The sequence below is a fragment of the Gadus macrocephalus genome, chromosome 23 (genome assembly GCF_031168955.1).
Source record: "Gadus macrocephalus chromosome 23, ASM3116895v1".
In the NCBI taxonomy this organism is placed as follows: Eukaryota; Metazoa; Chordata; class Actinopteri; order Gadiformes; family Gadidae; genus Gadus; species Gadus macrocephalus.
This window is the reverse complement of record NC_082404.1, coordinates 4,098,906-4,122,886: the sequence shown is the minus strand read 5'-3', so window position 1 is coordinate 4,122,886 and position 23,981 is coordinate 4,098,906. Positions and strand designations below refer to the sequence as shown.

Genomic DNA, 23,981 nt, shown 5'->3' with positions numbered 1-23,981 from the left:
TCCTCTGACACTATTGTGATACTCATACTGATTTAGGTTATCTGTCATTTGAAATTAATAATAATACTAAAATAATTCATAAATATGGCTATGAAATAAATAAATGAGGCCATAAATATATTTGATGATATAAATTATTCAACATTTAAATTAATAAATCGACTGTAGGACTATTATTGTTTAGGCCTATTTCAATGTTTATTTCTCTTATTTCATAATGCCACATTTATTCATTTAATGCCACATTTATTTCATAATGCCACATTCTCCCATGAAGACTCATTAACCAATAAACGCGAATAAAGAATTATTTTTAATGATAACATAAGAGAGAATATTTTGCATGATAAGTCTTTGGCGTGAGCCCCGTCACGGATCCAGGACGACGTGTGGACTCTGCATATGCTGCCAGGACTAGCAGGGGCGGAGCTTCCCCTGGACCGGTAGACTGGGGCAGACCTGGTGGTGGTGGGGTGGAAGGGGGAGCATCGAACGAAATACCTATGCAGCAAAGAACATAGGTTAGACTACTCTTTATGAAGCAGGTGATTGGTGATTGGCAAACTGGCGCGTGTGAGTTGAGTCCTCCTGGTAGAACAGATAGGGAGCTTACATTTCCTATCTGGTATATTCAAATGAGGGGGGCGTGGTTATCCCAGGCCAAAGCAACAGCACTGAATCATTGAATAAACAGCACTGAATATTAGAGATGCTGGGAAATGTCTAGCAGATGGAAGGAATCGAAGGATATTACCTAAGGATAGAGTCCGGGGAAAATTTGGGGGGGAGAAGGCTGCAGATGATCTATCCTTAACATTCGTCATGAGGTAGGGAACATGTTGGTATTTTTTAGCTTATAGGCTGAAGTACATTCCCATTACCTGAGATATTTTGCATGGATGTTTATTGGAGAATCAGAAAAGTATGTTCCATGTATGTGAGACTCCACTGTCTAACTTATTATGCCTTCCTTTACATGAGCCGATTTAGATTTTAGCTCTCTGCTAATTTTTGGATGATTACGGAACTCTTTTGTGATTGGTTCGGGGAATCCTGTCAATCACAGGTGTGTGAAATGCAACACACAGCGTTGCCAGATTTGGTGGGAAATCTAGCCCAATCTGGTAACACATCTAAATGGTGAAAAAACGTTGCGAGGGAGGAGGCAGAGATGGAGGGGATGTTTGTTTGGTAGTTTAGTTCCTAAATCTTGCACTCTTTTTTATCTGTGCTCCCTCTTTACAACTTTCAAATCGTACCTACCTATGTCGTCATTCCCAAGGGCTCAATCTTGGGTCCACTATTATTTACTGTACGTCCACACCAGGAGCGACCAAAGCGTCAAAGACGCTTTGGTCGCTCACAAAGTTTCGCTGCAAATTTTTCTGTTCGCTTTGGTCTCTCAAGTCGCTCATGACGTACAATTCAATTATGCAGACGCATTTAAAGGAGCCGTATGCGTTTAGTAGGCCCTACAGACAGCCATATCAAATAGTGAACTCTCCCATACACCTTGGCCATATTGCCGAGACGGTTTTGCTTGTTCGATAAAGTGCTTCGACAACAAGTAGGACAGTGATTCCCCCCAATATAAAAAAAATCCTAAAATGTAGGGTAATTACAACCGAGAACAAAAAACCCTGCGTGCTGTAGTAGTTAAAATATGTTTCACTGATCTGCAAATCATGATCTGCACTCATTCGTCGCACTCAAAACAAATAGACATTGGCGCACATGGCTAATTTGCATACGTGCACAGGACTGGTTGGCTCCGCAAGGCAAATAATGGAACATATCTATCTATCTCGGCCTATCTGTCTATCTATCTATCAACGTGTGTCTAGTTTTAATGTGATGTATTGTGTGTATGTCCAGTCAGACTTGTTCTGTGTGGTCTTGTAGGCTACTGTCCTGTGTGGGCCGAACCACCTAAATGGATTCCCGACGATTTGTGTCGTTTGGTATTAATAAAGACTTGACTAGGCTATCTATCTATCTAGACTATTTAATTAACAATTATTCACCTCAGGCTCCGTGAATAGTGGGGAATAGAGGGATAAAAGACAAGAGATATATCCCTTGTCATTTATCCCTCGTCTTGTCGATTAGTTTGTTTATGTGACGATTTCAAAAACTTTTTTGTTTTTGTTTAAAGCATGCTACACGCGATTGGTTGGTTAGATTGGTGGCATGGAGGGCAAATTAAAATGATTCCCGCTTAAATACGAACGTTCTAGATGTCATCATCATCATCGGGTGCCCATCAACCTACAGCCGTGATTAATACTTCAGCCGACATTTTGTTCAGTGAGTGAACAAAGGTAGGTAGGAACCAAAGTGCCTGCCGATTTTCCCTGGGATCCACGCAAGCGAAGAGCGTCTACATTCCGATTGGCTGTCAGTGTTTGGACGCTGAAGCGAATCATAGTCATTTGCATAAAGTTAAAAAGTTTTCAACTTCTTTTTGACGCTCTGGTCGCTCAACTTTGGCCGCTGGTAGCGTTGGTCGCTTTGGTCGCTCTTGCCCATAGAAAGCGAATGACTTCCGGCGATTTGGTCGCTCAATTCGCTAACCTTTACATGCTGCCGCCGCTTGGTTAACTTATAAAGAACTCAATCGCCTGCCACAGTTACGCTGACAACACTCAAATGTATCTACATTAACATTTCTGAATTTATGTTATGGCGACCATTAAAATACATTGAAGGACATTTGCGGCATGTTAATGAAATACTTTGGGGGGAATTCACTTGAACTAACTCATTTCTTTTAACATAATGTAGGATATCATACCCGCCTCCGTTCAGTAGGACGCCCTCTTCACTTCTCCAGAAAGAAACGTATCCCGCGCAAAGAGTATACTGCGATCTTTATAGCTCCATGGCTGGCACGCGGTGGGTCCCAGTGTAATTTGAGAAATTCATCCCTGCCGGCGATTTTCATTGGATTAGGAAATTATGGGCGGAACTATTTTGTCCCGCCCACGGACGCTCTGGCATCTACGGATACGAATACTTTTGATACACATTTACCACCTAGACGTGTTGCAAAAAAACCCACAGCTGAGACTTGCAGGACCAGATTCGAGCAGTTGTAAAATGGATTTGTGCTCGCTCATTAAAATGCTGAATTAACATAGCGTTCTTTATCATTTTATTTGTGAGGAATTTTTCACAGATGTGTAACTTCTGATGCATTAGTTCAAATTTTGGTTTACGAATGCACACCTTTTGGGCATGTTCTCAGATTATCAAACACGGGTGTGCGAATGTGTTTTGCACCAACTGCGCTGCAATAATTGTAGCAAAAGGATTTGTGGACCTGTAACACAGATTTGCGTACTCGTAGACCCTATTTTGTGTTTACAATGGTATAAAAAATATTTACGACTACAAATGTACTGTTACACATTTGTGACTTTAGAGTACACATGCAAAATAAATATATACAACCTCAAATTTACTGTGACTAAAGTGTACGCATTCAAATTCTGCAGTTACAGGTGCTAAAGACTTTTGCTACAATAATAGGCCTACCTTCATAACGAAAAGACATGTAAGAGTTTCCGAACCTCCGAGCCGTTTTGAAGGCGGCATAAATACAGACCAGTTCACACACAACTGCAAACAAGTTCATAAATGAAAAGCGTCTTGTTAATTAAAGTTTAACAGTTTGTATGTAAATGTAACAAAATCCAAACATTTTTTTTAATTTATATATTTATGGATTTATATTAGCCTACATTTATTTAAAACAAGACACATTTGTGTGTGGATCAGAAATGTGTTTGTGAAGCTTATTTTTGTTTATGGATTTATTTTACATTTATACATACCGATATCCATTTGTGTGTGTGCATTGAAATGTATTTGTGAGAAGAGAGTAATTTATATATAAATCACAAAATACATTTGTGAATCCTTCTCTGTGCATTCATTATTAATGAGACTGTTCTGACCCCATAGAAGCACAGTGAATTGCCACGTGTATGAAATGCGCTATACAAATAAATATGCCTTGCCTTGCCCTTGCCTATGTTGATCGCCATTGCCACTCTTTTTTTTTTTGTTACATTTTCTGTGCTTCATGTTGGAGGAGATACAGATGTTCACCTTCATGTCTTCAAAGTATACGGTGCAAAGTCTACTTATGGCTGGTTTACTGAACACCCTCCATGAACCTGTTGCTATTATTAGTTTCTATAGGACTACTTTAGCATGATGGGCCTATTCACAGATGGCTGCTTAGTGAATAAGGCCCATAGGTTCCAGCCTGGGTAAAAAATGCTATAGTACACTTCCAAAAAAAATAAATATATATAGGGGTTACCTCTGCTTCACCAATACTGCCACTTTGGGGATTCTTACTTTTTATGAATGACCAACCGGTTCAAGTTCAACTTTTCATTATTCTGATGACCGACGTGGTTTGCAAAGTAACATCGTTGAATATATTGCAAATTAATTGTAAACAACAGCATATCCAAACTAAATGGTTCATCATTGTATGAAGGGAGGGTAGGGATTATTTTGGTTGCATCATTTAAAAAATCTAGCCTACTCTGGCTAGTTTCTTCATAGATTCCTACCCCAGCTGTAAGGGAGAGTAATGAAAAGTTGAACATGAAATGGTTGGTACTTCATAAAGAGTAGGAATCCCAAAAGCAGCAATACTGGTGAGGCAGAGGTAACACCAAGCAGTGCAGCAACCCACAATATGTTCTCCTAATTACTGCTTATTGAGTAAATAAGTTGGATGGGCCTTATAAGGTAGCACAAGCATAGTCTCTGTCCCTTAATAACGCTTAATAATGGTATATTCTAATGTAACAAACCACTAAACTGCAAGTGTTAATATTGTCCAAATAACTCCAAATTGAGTATTTATCCCTCAGAATAGCTTCCACATTCTATGAGGTCTTGCTCATATTGCTTGCTCTTATTCACCAGTAGTTTAACACTTGTCAACCCACACAGATTCCTTGTTCTAAAGCAGCCTCCTCTTCACACCTAATTCATTATAGCTCACAACTAGAGCCTATTCTTAAGTGATGGGTTACACCCTGAAAATAATTATTCTATGGAGATGTACAGGTTCTATTCTTGTTCAGTGGTAAATGAACAAAGTCAGCAAAGGTAGAATTATCTCTTTATTTATGTCCCAGTTCAGAGATAGGTTTTATATTTGTGCAGTTATATTTTTGTGAGCAAAATGCTAATAGAGAGGTTCACTAAAGTAGACCTACCTAAACCTAAACCTTTCTAACTTTTCTACTCCATTTTCACCACAGCGGGAAATGATAGCTATTACTATTTGGTCAGAAATTAGGCGGGGGAGGTACAAATAACATCTCACAGAGACAGGCGTGCAGTGAATCTAACCGATATTCTCCAGGGCGTTTCACTCACTAATACCTGGTCGATGGCTACAGAATTTCTACCAGATGGCACTCACATTATAGCTCTGCGTTGTTGAGCTATGATCATCCTACGGTAGGATCAAACAAAGTACTGTATGTTTGATCATGTAGGATATAAGGGCATTGTCCACTATAGACTGTAGCTCATTTCCCACCTCCCATGGACACTATGATTACCAGACCCACTCTGGCCGAGGAGGTTTATCAGCACCAAGTTCTCTCTAGCTATTCTTCCCCCTACTCACTAGGCCTGAGCTGCTGCTTTTTGAACAATGATAATACTCTTTTCATGGCCCCACTTTCTGTCCTGCCCAACTTTTCAGTTCCCTCCCTATCCTTTAGCAGCATAACACATTAAATCACAGGTTTGAGGCCTGAACGTTCAGTTATAAACAAGAGTATGTTGGTGTTTTAGAGAGATGTCATTCCATTGGGTGTTTCTTATTTTGGCATCCCTGTTAGAACGCACGACAGCTGTGAAATGACCCAAGATCATTTATTAGCCTTTATTTATACCGATGCAAAGGATTTTTTCTTTTTTGGTGTACACATCAAAACAGTTGCTGATATTCACAGAGGATATGGTTACACGTTTCAACTAATATTCATTACAATTAGGCCACCATTAGATATGTATATACATATGATATGTAGGCCAATACCTAATGTAACTGTAAACTAACTGTTTATTAAAAAATATATATATCTTGATGGGTAAGCGTATGTGATAATTTAAGTCCCCTACGAGGTCCTCATAAGAGAAAGCTGCTCGCTGCAGTATCATTGACCCAGCAAAAGGCAGGCCAAGCACATTCTATTGTTTAGTACACTTACACACTCTCCATTGATCGATCTCACTCACGCACTAACACACTCACGCACACACACGCACGCGCGCACACACACACACACACACACACACACACACACACACACACACACACACTCCTGTGAAATAATCACAAATAGCCCAACTTACATGTATTTATTCAGTTCACACACACACACACACATACACACACACACACACACACACACACACACACACACACACACACACACACACACACACACACACACACACACACACACACACACATGAGCGAACACAAATGCCTGCATCAGCAGAGCTGCTGGATGAAGAGAAAAGGCTGCGGCAGGCAGAACTTTTGAAGACCTGTCCTTTGTCCCCTGTCTGTCGGACCGGCCCTGCCATAGCCCCCTGCGCGTCACCGGTTCGGCCCTGTGCCGTATAAATTGGGGTGTCCAATTTTTTGCTAGTTACATTGAGAGTTTGTTCGTAGGGCAGGTTGGAAAATAACCAGTGGTGAAAATGTCTCAGTACTCTGGAAAGGTGAGTGACGAAGCCGACACAGGCTTCAATAGGTCTCTATCACTCTCTCTCTTCCTCTCTCTCTCTCTGACTCTCCCACAGTCTAGCTTGAATTATTCCCGTTGGCTTTAAGGGAAATCTGCGGTCCCTCTTGACTGTGGATTTAAATGAGGAGGTGGTTTGTTTAATGGAGCCTCTGCAAAGTGTGGCAAACCTGGGTGAAAGTTTGTTCATTGATCTTCAATCACAGTGCACTTTGTAGTTAGTTCACAGACTTTGTAGGCCTAATTTACAAGCATACTTACTATTTATATATATATGTGTGTGTGTGTGTGTGTGTGTGTGTGAAACAAGAATGTAAGAATTGATACAAAAGCTAGAAAAGCATTTTTCCATTTATTTATAGTTGTATCCTTGCTATTATCATACATCACTGGAACCATGTGTAGGTTTTCTAAAAAATCTTCTCTACCCATGAATGGATTTTGACTGATTCTGTGAACTGGACCTGTTTAATGTAGCCTCGATGTAGCTTGTTTTTAGTAAAAATGTAAATATAATATATTTAATATAGCTTTTTTCAAGGCTTTATACAGCCACCTGCTAGTGGTATTAGTTAAAACTCTCACTAGTAAAACTAGTGAGAATATTAAGATTCCTGCCTCACAGACAGCGATGGAGGACAGGTTCCACTATTCACTCTCTCACTGCCCACCCCCATCCCTCTTCATCCCTCTTCGTCTTCTTCCCCTTCAGATCACCTTCTACGAGGGTAAATGCTTCACCGGCAGGAAGCTGGAGGTCAGGGGAGACTGTGATAACTTCCAGGACCGTGGCTTCATGAACAGGTGAGATCAGCCTCAGAGAACACCCCCTCAACCTGCTATAAATCTGAAAGTAATTAAGCCAAGAAATGCTTTCCCACAACGAAAGGCCCAAACAGAGGAACATCTGATTGGAAAAAAAAAGATCTATACATAAATTGGGATACCATGCATAATAATATATGGAATGTACAGGATAGGTTCCCTGATTAATCCTAAACAAACTCGATTTGACTAACTCCACCTACCCCTCTCCTCTCGCCTGTGTGTGTGCGTGTGCGTGTGCGTGTGTGTGTGTGTGTGTGTGTGTGTGTCCAGGGTGAACTCCATCCGTGTGGAGAGCGGAGCCTTCATCTGCTACGACCACCCCGACTTCAAGGGCCAGCAGTTCATCCTGGAGCGCGGAGAGTACCCCGAGTTCCAGAGGTGGAACTCCCACAACGACCACATGGGCTCCTGCAAGCCCGTCCGCATGGTGAGAGAGAGAGAGAGAGAGACATAGAGACATGGATGGAGACAGAAAGAGAGAGACTCGAGGCTAGACCTAGATCTGAACGTTTCAGAGGCAGGGCCTGACTGCCAAACCTGGGTGTAGATGATGTGTTTGGTTGAAGGCAGTGGCTATTGGACGTCTCCCACATACATTATTGTGATCTTCAATAACACACCAATACATGATTGGCCATAATGTTGTCCAGTTTCAGCATATATAACTTTATGGAGGGCCTGCAGCAAAAGCCATTCGGTTGGCAATTTTAATCCAAAGTGGTTTCAAATGTTGTGAGTGCATACATTCTTGTTATGGCTGGACCCTGGCGTGTGCGGTGTGGTGCAGTGTTTCTCTAACTTCAACATGTATTCCCGTAGCACGGTGAGCACTACCGCATTGAGCTGTTCGAGGCCTGCAACTTCTCCGGCCAGTGCGTGGAGCTGTGCGACGACTGCCCCTTCCTGCAAAGCCGCGGCTTCTCCAAGAACTGCATCAACTCCCTGAAGGTCTACGGAGACGGAGCGTAAGTGTCGACGGGCTCCTCTGCACACACAGATGTCAAATGGGATGTGAAAACGGGTTCCCTTTAATGACGACACAGAGAGAAAGCGTCATGGGATCCTAGAGTAACATAACTTTTGTTTTATTCTTCACACACACAGCATAATATATTAAATAATCATGTTCAAATCAGGACAGTCACACACAGACGTCATATTCGATCATTCGATCCTGGCTGCAAACACCCCAAGGAAGCCAATAAGTAAACTCAGCCTGTTGACAATACTACAATGATTGATTCTTCGTTCTAGTCTTACTCCTAGTAAGTTCCATGTTCTTAAACTTAATCTCCATTTCCTGTCTGTATGTGTGTGTGTGTGTGTGTGTGTGCAGCTGGGCCATGTATGAGGAGCCCAACTACAGAGGCCGTATGTACATCGTGGAGAGGGGAGACTACTGCAGCCACAACGAGTGGCAGGCCCAGAACCCCAACATCCAGTCCCTGCGCAGGGTGGTCAACTACTTCTAAAGGCCTCCCCTCACCGCCTACCTTCCAACCCCTTCCTGAACTTGAACCGAGGAACTACTTGACGTCGATGGAAAGCCACTCTTCATGTTGTAAAATTCATGAAAGTAAATAAAGAAAAAATACACATCAACCAGCGAGATTTCTTTCTGATTGAACTTTCTCTGCTTGCCTCTATTGCTTGGCAGGTGTTCCACCTAAAGGAAGTAGATTCAAAGCTTTAGGTTCTGATATTTGAGGTTCTAAATCTGGCACTATGGAAAATAGAAGTGTAATCTCAAGGTGTATTATGAGTGGAATAAGGTATATAATTGTAATGAAAAGCCGTAGACTAAACCAGGCTAAATGAGAACATTTGTCTAAAAGTGAGTTATTCAAGTGAAACATTCAGAAACAGTCAGACAAACCACATCGACCACTGAAGATATTCAAATCTGTATTTACTGAATTATATATAAGAACAACAAATGGCTTCAATGAAACAAAAAGTGCTGTTGCATCGGAAACTTCAATACGATAGAATTCCAAATCAATGCAATGCATCCAGAAAATATGTGCACGTTGAAAAAGCAAACAAATGTCTCCCCTAAACAAATGAATAGTAAAATTTGACATGAAATTAACACTCGCTCGGCATGATATTGCCGGTAATACGGCAAATGTTAACATGCTATTGCAGTTTTAAAAACCACATGAAATAATAATTCATAACAACTCATAACAATAATAATATTCTTTACCAAGGACTTCAAACACAAAAAACAAACAAAAAACCTTTCCCCTTGGACAAACAATATTTTTTTCTTCTTCAATTAAGGAAAATAAATCATGCAAATTGCAATGAGTTTTGTTATAAAAAAACTATATGTCGAGGGCAACATATTCACTAACTTAAAATTAACTTTAAATAAATTGCACTGAAGACGTTTTACAAAGCATTATCAGAAACGTAAGTCCTTTAGAAAAAGTCATTATGAAGGTTTAACTGGGATCCATTTCAACTGAAACAACAGCGACCCAGTAACCCCTCTGTCCTTGGTTGGTGGTGGATAACCGATCGAGCTTCCCCCACGATTTAAATGGGCAGAACCTTCAGCTCAATATCAAACCACTGTGTAAAAAAACACCAACACGATCTAGGATCGGACTTGCTTTATCATTAAACATTATGAATTTCTAAAGTAAATTCATAATTTCAAAGTAAAAGTCATAGTTTCAAAGTAAAATTCATAATTTCAAAGTAAAAATCAGGCTGAGGACAGTTGGAGTTTAAATAATGAAGTTCCCAAAAATAAAAAAACAAATACAAATAAATCTAAAGAAGAGATTTAAATTGTACAGCCAAGCAAATTTTATAAATATGAAAACTAATAACAGATCGTCCTAGATCACTTTCGTTAAATGTAAAGAATTTATCTGAGATCTTCTCAAATAACTTGAAAACAAAGAATGAATCAAATGAACAGCCAAAAATTCTGTTGATTACAGAACAACATATTATCATCAGATTATGTATAGGGGAATGAGACAAGGGAAACAAATAAATCCAAGGTCGGCTGTCTCACCTTTGAAGTTATTGCTTTTGATGACATACCCTGTCTGTGTGCAGAAACGCGTTTGGGCAACTGCGAGGCACAATTGAATATTATGAAGCATGTACAGAAGTTCATGTCAACTTTGTATGACATTATTGTGTGTGAGACTGTTGAGAGAGTGTGTGTGTCCGTGTCTACATTAGAGAAAGAGAGATTGTGTCTGTCTGTCTGGCTGTACGATGTATGCATGTGTGTGCTTATGTAATCTAAATGTTTTTGTGTGTGTTAGACGGCGTGTGCGTTGCCCCGGCTGAGGTAACTCTTCATGGTAGCGATCAGTTCGCTCTCCTCCTCCAGGGTGAGGTCCAGGTAGTCTTCCTCGTGACGAGAGATGTCCTCCAGCACCTCGTTCACTAGCTCCCGGTCCTCTGCGCGCGCACACACACACACACACACACACACACACACACACACACACACACACACACACACACACACACACACACACACACACACACACACACACACACACACACACACACACACACACACACACACAGTTTCTCAGTGGATGGCTGTATCTGTATGGACTAGAATACACAGGTCGTTTCCACATCTATATTCTATGCGTGTGATGTGTGTTGATGGGGGTCTGACCTTTGGCCTTTGAGGAGGTCCTGGGCCGGTGCCGGGAGGTGCTGGGGTCATCCGAGGAGCTGCTGTGCTCCTCGGAGGGGGACGAGGGTGGGGAGGCTGACAGCAGGTCGGGGGACAGGACGCCCTGGTTGTCTAGCAACAGCTGAGTGGCTAATTGGAGGTCCCCGTCCGTCAACCTCAGAGCCGTCTCAGACACCTGCCTCTCAAAGCCCAGATACAACAGCTAGAGGGCCGAGGAGAGGAAGAAGTCACTATCCATCGCCCAATGAGGTGACTCAATGGTTAAGAGTTTATTGACCGCTGATGAGGACGGATTAGGATTAGGACAATTGGGATCTATGGGCAATGAGCGCCAAAGAGAACAAAACTGAAATCTTTAAGTTAGTAATAATATATAAATATTTGAAATAATTATTTTGATCGCAATGTTTCTATGCAAGGGTTAATAGTCAGTCTCACAAATCGGAATTTAAATTAATATCTAAATTAAAGTCTTATATTAATCTAAGATTAATATGTAAAGTCTCATGGCATACAAACTCTAATCTACGTGAACAGGGCGTTTCACTCTCTTTGGCTCGTATTTGTTCAGACCGATCATGTTTTGTAGGTGGGGATCTGTGAGCGCATGGTTGGTTAACAGAGAACACAATTTTGGACAACAACATTCAAGTGTCTGTTAAGGTTTCAAATCAAAGCAGTGTAGACTAGCCACTGTCGGAATACAACTTCAAAAAGCCTCATACACTGATGAGTTTTTCTTCTGTTGAATATCTGAATCAGGAAAAAAGGCTTGACTCCGCCCAGTTCTTGGGGTTGACTCCCCTTTCCTCCACAGTATTTAAAGGTCCAATATCCTGCTTTTTTAGGGTTAATAATTGCATTTGGGGGTACTACAAGAATTAGGTTACATGCCTGTATGCTAGAAATACCCCTTATTAATTACACACTGTTAATTTCTGCAAAACCAATTTCAGCGTCTTTAAAAAATGGTCAGTTTTGTATCATGTCGCTTTAAGGCCCCCCTCCCGAGTAGCTCAGTCTGTTGTGATTGGTCAGCACGCCCACTTTGCTGTGATTGGTTGAACGCTTTGCGCGTGCTTCGGCAGATAAACGCCCCCGAGAAGTTGTAAACAATGCGGCTAGACGGGAGGCGGGACTTCTGCCCTTCAGCACCGCCCACTGCAGTCTGACATCACACTGTTACAGAAGTAAAGTTTGAGCGCAAACAAGCGTTCTCGGTCGATGCTTATACTCCCCCTGGCTTGGACTCAGATTTTTGTAGAACAGAGATAAACCGTTTATACATACGTCTTATAACAGTCTAAAGCAAAGGGAAAAGTCAAAAAAGCATGATATCACCCCTTTAACACCGACCACTCAGTGTGACCTCCACCTACCTGTTGGACCAGCTCTTCACTGACGGCGCTCTCGGAGTTGTTATTGGTCACCAAGACAGTTTGTGCATCGACAAGGATCTACCAAGTAACGCAAAGCAAGAGGAAAGATGGGTTAGTCAAGAGATGTTTGGAGATTCAGCAGTTGTATGGTAATACCGGTAACTCAAAACACATGCGGACAAAGGAACTATAGGCAAACTATCCTTACAAACGATGGACCAGGATTCTGAATTTTTAAGGTGATTGTTCTATAAAGACAGTATTAAACAAACTGGAAGGTATATTTTAACTGAAGGAAGAACAGGCGACTGCACTTAAAGCTAGTTGAGAAGAAACAGGTCATGTTTTCGTGGCTAAGAGCTGAGTCACCCATTTCATAGCTCTGATTGGTTGAGGGCCTGTCCAATGGCGTCCAGAGGCATTTTGGTCTGCGCCCGTTGGTGTGACGGCATTTGGAAATAAAAATGACACTGGGTAGAGCGCGTACCATAAAGGCTCAGTCCTCATCGCAGCGAGCCAGGTTAGATTAATGCCCGTGGTCCTTCGCTGCATGCCCTCTCTCTCCCATACATTCCTGTCCATCTCACTCCATCATAATGCAGGTACTCACAGCGTAGGCCCGGTTCACGTCCCCCTGGGCCTGATGTAGGGCCCTGGAGGCGTCGGCCCTGGAGTAGCCCATCTCTGTGAGCACGGCCACGGCCTCCAGCCTGCTGCTCCTCTTGGCCTCCTCGCGCTCCTTCAGCGCCTCCCGCTCCTGATGGGGTTCAACACGGTCAAGCTCACCGCTGACTGATGGGGTTCAACACGGTCAAGCTCACCGCTGACTGATGGGGTTCACCACGGTCAGCCTCACCGCTTACTGATGGGGTTCACCACGGTCAGCCTCACCGCTTACTGATGGGGTTCACCACGGTCAGCCTCACCGCTTACTGATGGTCAATTAATTGAACCTTCATTGAGTCAATGCAGTTAACCTCTTAAACTCCCCAGATTTGGACAACACTGCCCTTATTATGTAGAAATAGTCATATCAAATTAAACATGAGAAACTCCGCTACAAGCACATGCAAGTCATTTTCACACACACCAAACACAACTCAAACACCAAGCAAATTAATTAGACAAATTAGACAATTAAAAATAGGCTGGAGCTTAAGAGGTTAATGCACGGTTTCACCATACATTGGGGTAGAAAACACACTATAACATGACACCGCCGTCAATTTAAATAACCATGAACACCGTATACGCTGGTTCATGCTTCGGATAATCGTTCTTTAGAAGGTATATTCAAGTAGTTCATAAAATTATCTTGGGCAATGTTGCATTGTCTTTCCAATTTTCTTCAAAACACTTAAGGTAAGCCTAAAGAAGCAATGAGCTTGACCCCATAAATGACATGGCTCTGGAGTTAGTTTGATCTTTTACTTGTATAAAGGGAACAATACAAACAAAGGCATGAAATCAGGATGTCACTTCTTTTGACATCATGACTCTACGGAAGCCTTATGGGTCCATGCTAATACGCAATCTTAATAATAATCATATAAAATAAAAAGTAATAACTCAAAATAGGCAAACTAGATATTTGATAAATATGGCTCTTACAGGCATCTTGCACACAACAATGGGGAGCCTGCCTGCGTGTTTACCTGTCTGCCTGCTTGTTTACCCGCCTGCCTGCCTTCTTACCCGCCTGCCTGCCTGCGTGTTCACCTGTCCGCGTGCGTGTTCACCTGTCCGAGTGCGGGTTTACCTGTCTGCGGTTGGTGATGTGGATGGCGGCCTCCTCGACGTCTCCCTGACAGGCGCGGAGGCCGAGTCGCGCCTCTCTCTCACTGAACCCCAGGCTCATCAGCTGGGTCATCTTATCAAGGTCTGGACACAGACGGCTGTACAACGACTCCACCTAGTGGACACACAGCACATCTCCAACCTCAAACCGATAACAATGGTTACGGGGATGCCATTTTAGCACTAAAAGTCTTCTTCTGTACCTTCTGCAGCTGTTGTGCGGCCTGGCTGTCGTTTCCTTCTACGTAGGAGAGCAGACTCTGCAGCAGGTACAGTCTGAGGAACAACACCTCCTCCCTGCCTTGGCTCCCCTAAGTACCACAAACACACACACACACACACACACACACACACACACAAAGTGGGTGACAGCACTGTGTGTAGGAGAAGGTATGTATCTATGTATCAAAGTGTCTTCAGGCAAATGTTGTTGGTTTACTGTAATAAGTCCGACAAGGACATCATGCCTTTGCTAAATAGGTTTGGCTGCCTGGTTGACTGTAGTCACACTATAAATAACCTTACAAAGACAGGAATAAAAATAGGCTCTGTATGTATGGACTTTAGCAGGGAGGGCTGAAACCTGTAAAACAATTCGATTTTAGATGACAGACGATGGTTAGGAGTTGAGTTATTTTTTATTTTAGTTAACCTTTATTTAACCAGGAGAAGTCTCATTGAGATTAAAAATCTCTTTTTCTTTTGAAGCCAAAAAAAGACTTGTAGCTGCAACCTTTTTGTCTCTGTCCAAGGAGAGGCGTTCCAGGTCTTCCCGAGATAACGAGGTAATAAGCTACTACTTCACTTTAAAAAAAGTCTTGACAGTCACAGTAGTTAAACAAACAGACAAACAGACACAGTTAGAGACAGAAGGAGACGTGTGCTGCCATCTTGGGTGCCTGAATGATGGGAAATCACTCAGTGTTGAGTGAGTGAGTGAGTTAGTGAAGGAGTGAGTTTGTATCAGAGTACCTTGATCATGAGTGGGTGAGTGAGTGAGTTTGTATCAGAGTTCCTTAATCATAAGTGAGTGAGTGAATGAGTGTGTATCAGAGTACCTTGATCATGAGTGGGTGAGTGAATGAATGAGTGTGTACCAGAGTACCTTAATCATGAGTGAGTGAGTGAGTGAGTGAGTGAGTGAGTGAGTGAGTGAGTGAGTGAGTGAGTGAGTGAGTGTGTATCAGAGTATCTTAATCGTGAGTGAGTGAGTTTGTGCGTGCGTGGGTGTGTGTGTTTGTTCCGAGTACCTTGATCATGAGCAGTCTCTGCTGCTGCTCTCCGTAGCAGTGCAGGAAGCAGTCCTCCGCTTTCTGCAGCCTCATCTTGCCGTCGTCCAGACAGGAGAGCGCCTCCAGTGCCTGGTAGCACCACACGATGTCCAGCTGGAGCACCGCGTAGTTATCCACACTGGTCAGCAGGGCGGAGCCACAGCGCCTGGAGGAGGACACACCCACAAGGGAACACACCCAAGCCACTGTCAACGGACACACTGGTAGATACAACAGACTAGGGTCCAATACCCGCCTCACTCCCGGGCACCAGAGGGTCCAGTCCAGTCCCCCCACACACACACACACACACACACACACACACACACACACACACACACACACACACACACACACACACACACACACACACACACACACACACACACACACACACACACACACACACACACACACACGGACCAAAAGTCATAACGATATTTTCAAGCAGATTGTCGATATATTATAAGATATATATATCGATATTTGTTGACGGAATAACATAGTTGCCGCGCTCCAACTCGTCATTCAACATTGGGGAACCACTGTGCTTTCATTTCCAGCCTGCCTGCGTCGTTGTGCTCTTTTTGGAGCACATGCGCTGTAATTTCAACTCAAATTAACTATATTGATGTTGACGATAGCATCTCGTTCCATATATTCAAATATCGATATACCGCCCAGCCCTAACACACACACACACACACACAACTGTTTCACCCACCACACCACAATTTTTGCAGTCAACAGATCACATTAGTCTGAAAACAGACAGAAAACTGACACCTACTTCACTTTTAAATAAATGATCCTTTATCAATTCAAGGTCTGTTATCAATCAAGCTTGTAGGTCTTAGGTGGGCCCTAGAGGCTAAGGGTCAAGCACTACTTAGCCCTGTCTTCCAACAGTGTCAGGAAGGCGGGACCAGAGAGTGTCTTCCTACCCAAACTGTTGGTCGGCCTGCAGCAGGTGACACAGTGCGTTGTCGTGCTGCTTCCTCTTCAACAGAGATCGACCTTTCTCATGGAAACCCATGGCCAGGATCAGAGCCTGGTGAGGAGACCAAACATTTATAATCACACACACACACACACACACACACACACACACACACACACACACACACACACACACACACACACACACACACACACACACACACACACACACACACACACACACACACACACACACACACACACACACAGGTGAGACAGCCAACCATGGCTGTCTGAAATACACACACCAACCTTCTTTTCCTCGTGAGGAATTTGAAGTGGGTTTCCCTTCTGGTCGGCTATCTCCAGGAAGGGTGTGGTCTCTGGGTCTTCACTGCCGTCTGGCGCCAAACCAAAAGAAGAACATCAAATTCAATACAATAAAACAAGAGCCATTAGACCTTGATAATATAGGAACACACACACACACACACACACCTCGCTCTGAGAGGATCTGGAAGCCTTTCTGCGTTCTGTCGATGCTCTCCTTCTGGTTCTTCTTCTGCTCCTCCTCTGTGATCTGTCTCCTGCGGTCCTCCTCGTTCACCCTCAGCACCATGATCTTGCTGTTGTTCCTCACGCCCTGCTCGTCCAGCCGCTGGTCTGGGGGGTGCACACAGCATACATCACGTACAGCCATGTTGCCATTCTGCTAAATGTTTTGCAATTCAAAATGTTCAGTCAATTCTAAATGACAGTATTTTCCTTTCATTAATTTATACTGACCTGTAAAGACGTTAGGCTTTACAGGTCATATATGTTAATACTGTTGTTCCATTTGATATGTGTGATATGTACTCATGTCCAGCCCCAAATATATTAAAAACAAACTGAGGCAGAAGCAACGTGCGAAAACACATACGACAGATAACCAGAGCTAAATGTTGATTTGTATGCAGCCCCCCCCGCTCAGAGAGCAAGAATAATCCCTCTTAGCCAGTAGCCTGTTCTCTATGCTACACCTCCTAGCCCACTAACAGCTAACACTCACCAGCAGAAAGAGTTTTGCCGTTGAGAATCAACTTAATGTACTTGAAGCCGTACTTCTCTCCAATTCTGTAGCGGGAAAAATCATCAGTTGACCAAGAACACATCACACATGACATGAAACACGACCCTCTCTGCCACTTCCTCCAAGAAAATGTCGGTACTTCAGCAACACTCTAGTTTAGACAATATCATTCTCAATCTTCCTAGAATGAAAAATACTAATTAATCCTGAATAATAATGATTTATTTATTTGGTGAACAAGATCGGATGCATTAGATTATCAATCTCTGAATAATGATCAAACATGTTAATTGTTGGACCATTTGATGTCCTACTGTTTAGAGTGGTTAAAATGCATTGTGGGTAGAGTGAGATGAGGCAAGTGACCTGTTCATGATCTCCTGGACTGGAAAATCAAGCTTGGTCTCCAGGTAGTTCTTTTTCTTGGTTTCCTTTAAACAAATAACAGTTTGTTACTCACTTGATATCTCACACACACACACACACACACACACACACACACACACACACACACACACACACACACACACACACACACACACACACACACACACACACACACACACACACACACACACCTTTTTCCCATCCCTGGGCAGCATCAGTTCCAATGTGGCCACACAAGTCTCTTTGAAGGCCTTGTTGCCCTGGCCTCTCTTCACCGTCTGGGCTCTGATGGCCTCCAACACAGAGCCCACCTCTGACACAGAGAAGCCTACCATAGGGGCATAGCCTTCTGCCAGGTCCTACAAACCACAGGACAGATCGAAAGAGTAGTAAACAAGCACACACACGTTGCTGAAATTAAACAGCCATGGTCATAGTTACTGTAATGCACTCAAGATTTGCCCTGTCGCGCTAGTGTATATAAAGGCCTACTTCTGGGGGACGACTAGATAATTTCATTGTCCTGTATGTTTCACTGACCTGCATCTGTGTTTTTCCGGGCTCGTTGTTGTCATTGGTGTACGGTGGGTTCCACAGCTGGATCTTATCTTGTTTGAGGTGATGTTTTAACTTGGCCTCAAGGTTTTCTTCCGCCATGGCTTCTATCAAACAATACTGAAGGGAGCAAACCGAAAGTATCAAGCTCTCCTCCAGCGAGCACGTTTAGAAACGGGAAATTATGACATGTTGCTCCACGTCATCACATATCATTATGATTAAAACATTAATCATGTTTAAACGCAGAACAGTCCGTGGACGGAAAACATTGTAGCCAATGGGCTAGCTGTTCACTGTTGGCACATCGCAGCTCATCTGCATCGCTAGGTCCTGGGACATGCCACGGCTAGTTCCTGGTAAATTAAAACACACAGTTGTCATGAAATACCTTTAGTCAATATATTAGCGGAGACACGTGTATTAAAAACTATGCTATATATCTTTCAGTTCAGGGAGCAACATTGGGTTGTCGTTTCGCCAGGTCGATGTTGTGTTTGTATTTGTTTTCGTCTTTTTTTGACATGTGATGAAGGCACGTCACACAAGCCCGCCCCGACAGCCGACACAAGCCCCGCCCCCGACGGATGCGCTCATATTATCTGTACACATTATTTAATCTATATCATACACACACATATATATATCTATATATATTTATATGAACGCACATATAATAAACGCTTATATTGTTTGCATTGAATGCATAATATTATATCTCGTGTAGGGCTAAAATAATGCAAATAATTAAATGACAAATTACTGAACTATTTAATTTATTTGCCCACATTATAAAAAATTTTACATACGATTTATTCTACACACATTAAGCCTACTAATATGTAAAGGAATAAAACGATCGGACGATCAAATAACATTTTTATATGATCAATAATGCACAATGCTATAGTGCAATGTACCATAACATTGTATAATGCTATAGCCTCAGTTGTTTATACAACAGTGCCCACAATAGCAAAATAAAATGTTATTGAGCCTCTTATTACAATTTCTTAAGCTACAGAAATGCAACAGGATACAATCTGTGTCTTTTTAATTCACATTCAATTGTGTCAATATTTCATTGACACCAATATAAAAAAAAATTACATTGATTCTGATTTAGTCATTCATAGAATTTCATTTTCATGAGTACTTTAAAGCAGTGTCGATGACCCTCAAAAGAGATTAGTTAAAAGTTACAGCAGCCCAATCCACCCAACATCTCTGTTGCCCAACCCTGTCAACCTTTCAGTAAAGCATTTCAGGGATGCTACATTACATAGAGATTCAGAGCGTACAAATTAAAGCGTAATTCAAAGAGCATAGGTACATTCAACACATCCATTCCTCCACATTAACAGTCAAAGATAAAGAAATAGGAGAGTAGTTCTCTGATGCGCAGGGCGTTTTATTGTGAGAGGGTCTTATCGTCATGCTATTGTTCCACAATCCAATGTTCAGTGTTAAAAGCTGGAATACATGCCCAGTTTCTTGGCTGCCTCAGACTTTTTTATGGACCTCCTGTTGGGGAAAGGATAGTAGGTGGAGTAATGGTGTTGATCAGGAACGAGGGTAGGTCGTAGTGGTTGCACCCCAAAACTCTGGCTTCGGTTGGGGGTTGGCACAGGCGCAGCAAGCCCCCCGAACGCAGGACACGCTAGGCCGTAGCCACCATGGCTACCCTCCAGTGGCTGTTCATAATCCTCGGTTTCATATGGATCAGCGACTGAACTGCAGGCTGAGGGCGTGAGGGAGCAACCAGGAGGGGTGTAACTCTCTTCCAAACTTGTGAAAGAGCCTTCAAAGGAGAAGCCCTCCGAGGTGCCAGTGAGGGACTCACCTCCGCCCTCTTCTCTGGGAGCAATCTTGAGGAAACCGTCCAGCTGACGGGCTCCTGCCATGTGGACGCAGCCAGGGAGCGGATCCTTTGAGGAGATGTTGGGGCAGCTGCCCTTTAAACCCGCTGCAGAGTCAACATATCTTTCAACTTTGTTCTTTGGCTTAAAGCTCCCCGCCTCGGAGTGCCTCCTGGAGAGAAAGAAACAACAGCCTAGTAAGAAAACCAGTCGGTCAGCCTTTTTGTTTATTTGGTTCATCAGTTACTTGTTGATTTTTACGCAAGTATAGTTTCAGAATATAACCCAATAATGCCTGTCTTTGCTGCAATAATGACGAGAAACATCAACAACAACAACAACGAGCCTGTGTGGTGGAGGCCAATGGGAACCAGCGGCGGTGCTGGTTTGTGCCGGGGGTGATAGTGTGACCACAGGAGGGGTGCTGGGGCACCGGTGGAGGGCCAAGTGATCGTGCCAGGGGTCAGGGGTCGCTGGAGTTGGGTCAACAGACAGGGTCAAGTCCGGAGGCCTGTTGCTGTTGGTTAACCACAGCGAAGAGGACAAACCCTGCGCGACGGGGATAATGCGCATGGCCTCAGTGAGGTCCTCTGAAACTGTAAAAAGATGAAGATGGATATAAAGATATATAGACAGAGAGAAGGAAAATATCAAAATGGAGAAGAGAAATGGACAGCAAACATCCAGAGCAGGTCAGGTATGAGAGTGAAGTGTAGGTGGAAGATTACTGGAAATTAAAATATATCAGTTTAGGCCAAAACAATCATAAGAACAAAATATTTACAAAGAACAATCCCATTTGTGGAGGAGGGTAACTGTTTAGTAGGCTCATCAGATCATTCAGATGACCAAGTGACAAACGTATCAACGCAAAAGCGAAGTGAAGCACCGGTACGTGTCCGGGTCTCTTTCAAAACTTTTTATTGGCGTTTAAATAATTTTCGAAAGGAAATTCTCCTGCAAATAGAAAATGCGTCAGCCATTTCGCATATCCCTTTATCGTTTCCTCCTTGAATGGTCGTTCAGTAGAAAAAACAAGGAAGAAATGTATATAACCCCAAACTTAATCGCAGAGCAAAAAGAAATACTGAAGTAGGCTACTTATAAACGACTGGCAGCTGCACGCAGGTGCACACCTTAGTAGATAAGCGTGCCAGCGTGGACAGCTCACCTCTTCTGAACACGACCACCCGGTTCTGCCTCATCTTGTTCTCTTTGGTCAATCTGTACTGCTCTCTGAGTAACGCTACGTCCATTTCAGTCCGGCTTGTTGCGTATTCCAGATAATCGACCACTTCTTCGGCAGTGGACGGGACGAGAAGCTTCCCTTCGCCTGCTCTATGCGCTGTTGCTCCGAAGGGGTTTGGTGGTGTTCTCACGGGGCAAGGAGAGTTCAGACAGCAGCATGAGGACATCCTGACGAGCCACCCTTATTTCTTGCAAAATTCAAAAGGTTTAATCTGGCAACACGTAAAATCAATTTGCAATGTTCATCATCGTTCATGATTTTTTCATAGGCCCTACAAATCTTACAAAAACTAAAACTAAATAAGTTTAAATAAAAAAATAAAAAAGGGGGCAATCCTAAAGGGGCCGATATTGATATTGTTCTTTCTTGGCTGCTGAACAGAGCAATATGAACTACGAGAGGTCAGTTCAGGTCTACATCGGCTTCCCCACACACGCTGGTCGCTCCTTGATCCATGCACACAAGGGGTGTACTGTACTTTACTGTTTGAGATTTGATAACTGTGTCAACAGTGGAGCACAATGATTCCGGAGGCCCTTGCTGGCTTTTTGTTTGACATGGCTCAAAACCAAGCACCGACCACAAGGAAATGCAATTTAATTATCAATAGAATATTTACACAACACAACATTATATTATATAAAAAAACAAGAACATTTATTCACCTCGTCTACAGGTCAAAATGGCTTATGTGTTTAAGGAAGCCTATCTTAAAAATGCTTCAGAATGACATCTGTAGTTTGTCCATTTAAAAGATGCTGAATATGCTGAAAAAATGTATGAGGCCCATACTTCCTGTAATTGTTCAGACTTTCCTGTTAAACGCTAAGGTCTAAAACTCAAAGGGGGAGCAAAGAGTTTTCAGAAGAATTTCTTTCTCGTTACTATACACCTCATAACTTATTATTAGTTATACCACGGACTTCGTTTATTTTATTCTAACTTACTTTTTTGATTTTATTATTGTGATCTATGCTTCTAATTATTTCATTTTTTTATTTTTACTTGTCTTTATTTACCTTATATTGTATTTTTGCTGCAATGTGGCTGTTGAGGAACCAAGCCAATGAATGTTTACTACTTATAATTCTGATTATATTTCCCAGATTGTCTGTTAATGGATATTTATGTAATTCAATTCGTGTGCGGGTTTGCATCATCATTTGTGCTATTTCATATATTCTTTAGAAATATTAATTTTTTTCGTCTCACTCCATGTGGCCTTTTGCTGTAGTGGTGCTCACAGAGTACGGCAGGCAGGAAGGAAGACGCTGTCTCTTTAAATATTTAACCCTTTTCTAGACAGTTCAGGACCCTGCTAGTGTGTCCAGCGTGTCTCTCATAAACACACAGTCTGCCATGGCTGCCCCAGAGGACTCGCTCTACCTGGGCTTTGACTTCAGCACGCAGCAGGTACACTTTTCGATCTTTAATTTTCGTGCACGTCTACTGACGTGACGTATCGTACGTAAGCGAATGTTGCACATGCGCAGAAACGAAAGAAAGCTGTCCCTGTTGTTGACATTAGCTTTTGTTTAATAAAAGTATACTTGATTTGTTTTGTTTGTTTTTAATGAAGCGTTTTTCTTAATCGGCGGACTAGTAATTGTTCTAATTGTTCTAATATCTTGGCTGTTCGCTTTTATTTCTTTTTTTTTTCTAGCCTCTTCCCACAATGTTGAACCTTGTTCCCTTCGCTGTGTGCTTAACCTGTGCTTGATGGACGCATGCACATTATGCATATGACTTTGATTGTATCGTCTGTAGGGAATTATAGCATGTTTCATCATTCACGTTATAACATGTTGAATACACACGAGTTTTCTGACATCTGGACAATTCTAGCATTAAGCTAGGCCTTACTTCAGTATATTACATAGTCGTAAAGATGTTCAAGCAGCAATATTCAAACTGTGTGTTTGTGCGTGTGTCTGTGCATCTGTGCTTGCGCGCGTGTGTGTGTGTTATATGTGCGTGTGTGTGTGTGTGTGTGTGTGTGTGTGTGTGTGTGTGTGTGTGTGTGTGTGTGTGTGTGTGTGTGTGTGTGTGTGTGTCCTGTAAAGCTGAAGGTGATGGCTATAGATGGCACTCTGACGGTGGTTCACCAGAGCAACGTGCAGTTTGACTCCGAACTGCCCGAGTTCAAGTAAGACATCAAAACTAAAA

At 42.6% G+C, this 23,981-nt stretch overlaps 4 protein-coding genes across 6 annotated transcripts in view; 2 read left to right on the top strand and 2 right to left on the bottom strand.

Annotated features, from left to right (window-relative positions):
- The first annotated feature begins 6,619 nt into the window (after positions 1–6,619).
- Positions 6,620–9,227, top strand: crygn2 (crystallin, gamma N2). Its single transcript, XM_060044702.1, has 5 exons — positions 6,620–6,774; positions 7,510–7,601; positions 7,896–8,052; positions 8,445–8,590; positions 8,962–9,227. Exons 1-5 carry the CDS (start codon positions 6,754–6,756, stop codon positions 9,095–9,097), a joined length of 552 nt encoding a protein of 183 aa, XP_059900685.1. The 5' UTR covers positions 6,620–6,753; the 3' UTR covers positions 9,098–9,227.
- Positions 9,228–9,517: 290 nt separating this feature from the next.
- Positions 9,518–19,252, bottom strand: nub1 (negative regulator of ubiquitin-like proteins 1). The gene is made up of 15 exons (XM_060044701.1): positions 19,099–19,252; positions 18,693–18,827; positions 18,344–18,511; positions 18,132–18,196; positions 17,745–17,809; positions 17,192–17,356; positions 17,006–17,094; positions 16,699–16,805; positions 15,734–15,920; positions 14,687–14,794; positions 14,446–14,598; positions 13,297–13,443; positions 12,687–12,764; positions 11,287–11,509; positions 9,518–11,057 (listed from the first exon to the last, which is right to left on the bottom strand). Exons 2-15 carry the CDS (start codon positions 18,807–18,809, stop codon positions 10,915–10,917), a joined length of 1,815 nt encoding a protein of 604 aa, XP_059900684.1. The 5' UTR covers positions 18,810–18,827; positions 19,099–19,252; the 3' UTR covers positions 9,518–10,914.
- Positions 19,253–19,466: 214 nt separating this feature from the next.
- Positions 19,467–22,972, bottom strand: LOC132452172 (uncharacterized). Of its 2 annotated transcripts, none has more exons than XM_060044604.1 (3): positions 21,738–22,972; positions 20,913–21,162; positions 19,467–20,738 (listed from the first exon to the last, which is right to left on the bottom strand). In XM_060044604.1, exons 1-3 carry the CDS (start codon positions 21,979–21,981, stop codon positions 20,174–20,176), a joined length of 1,059 nt encoding a protein of 352 aa, XP_059900587.1. In that variant the 5' UTR covers positions 21,982–22,972; the 3' UTR covers positions 19,467–20,173. The 2 variants fall into 2 exon arrangements, with proteins under 2 accessions (XP_059900587.1, XP_059900586.1); XM_060044603.1 differs by having other exon boundaries at positions 20,913–21,039; positions 21,738–22,287.
- Positions 22,973–23,094: 122 nt separating this feature from the next.
- The window catches only part of xylb (xylulokinase homolog (H. influenzae)), a 32,307-nt gene continuing 31,420 nt past the window's right edge, over positions 23,095–23,981 (top strand). For both annotated transcript variants that reach the window (XR_009524256.1, XM_060044602.1), the window contains exons 1-2: positions 23,095–23,228; positions 23,879–23,961. Coding sequence is in view for 1 of the 2 variants with exons in the window: in XM_060044602.1 (XP_059900585.1) it covers positions 23,175–23,228; positions 23,879–23,961 (137 nt within the window). In the remaining variant the exon portion in view is untranslated. The remainder of the gene's footprint in view (positions 23,229–23,878; positions 23,962–23,981) is intronic.

Coding starts and splice junctions, on each gene's coding strand:
- crygn2 (XM_060044702.1), top strand. CDS start 6,754: ATGTCTCAGTACTCTGGAAAG. Junction 6,775..7,509: donor TGTCTCAGTACTCTGGAAAG/GTGAGTGACGAA, acceptor CTTCCCCTTCAG/ATCACCTTCTACGAGGGTAA. Junction 7,602..7,895: donor GACCGTGGCTTCATGAACAG/GTGAGATCAGCC, acceptor GTGTGTGTCCAG/GGTGAACTCCATCCGTGTGG.
- nub1 (XM_060044701.1), bottom strand. CDS start 18,809: ATGGCGGAAGAAAACCTTGAGGCCAAGTTAAAACATCACCTCAAACAA. Junction 18,197..18,343: donor TGCCCAGGGATGGGAAAAAG/GTGTGTGTGTGT, acceptor ATTTGTTTAAAG/GAAACCAAGAAAAAGAACTA. Junction 12,765..13,296: donor ACGTGAACCGGGCCTACGCT/GTGAGTACCTGC, acceptor GTTACTTGGTAG/ATCCTTGTCGATGCACAAAC.
- LOC132452172 (XM_060044604.1), bottom strand. CDS start 21,981: ATGTCCTCATGCTGCTGTCTGAACTCTCCTTGCCCCGTGAGAACACCA. Junction 21,163..21,737: donor GGTGGTCGTGTTCAGAAGAG/GTGAGCTGTCCA, acceptor ATCTTTTTACAG/TTTCAGAGGACCTCACTGAG. Junction 20,739..20,912: donor CATTGGCCTCCACCACACAG/GCTCGTTGTTGT, acceptor CTTTCTCTCCAG/GAGGCACTCCGAGGCGGGGA.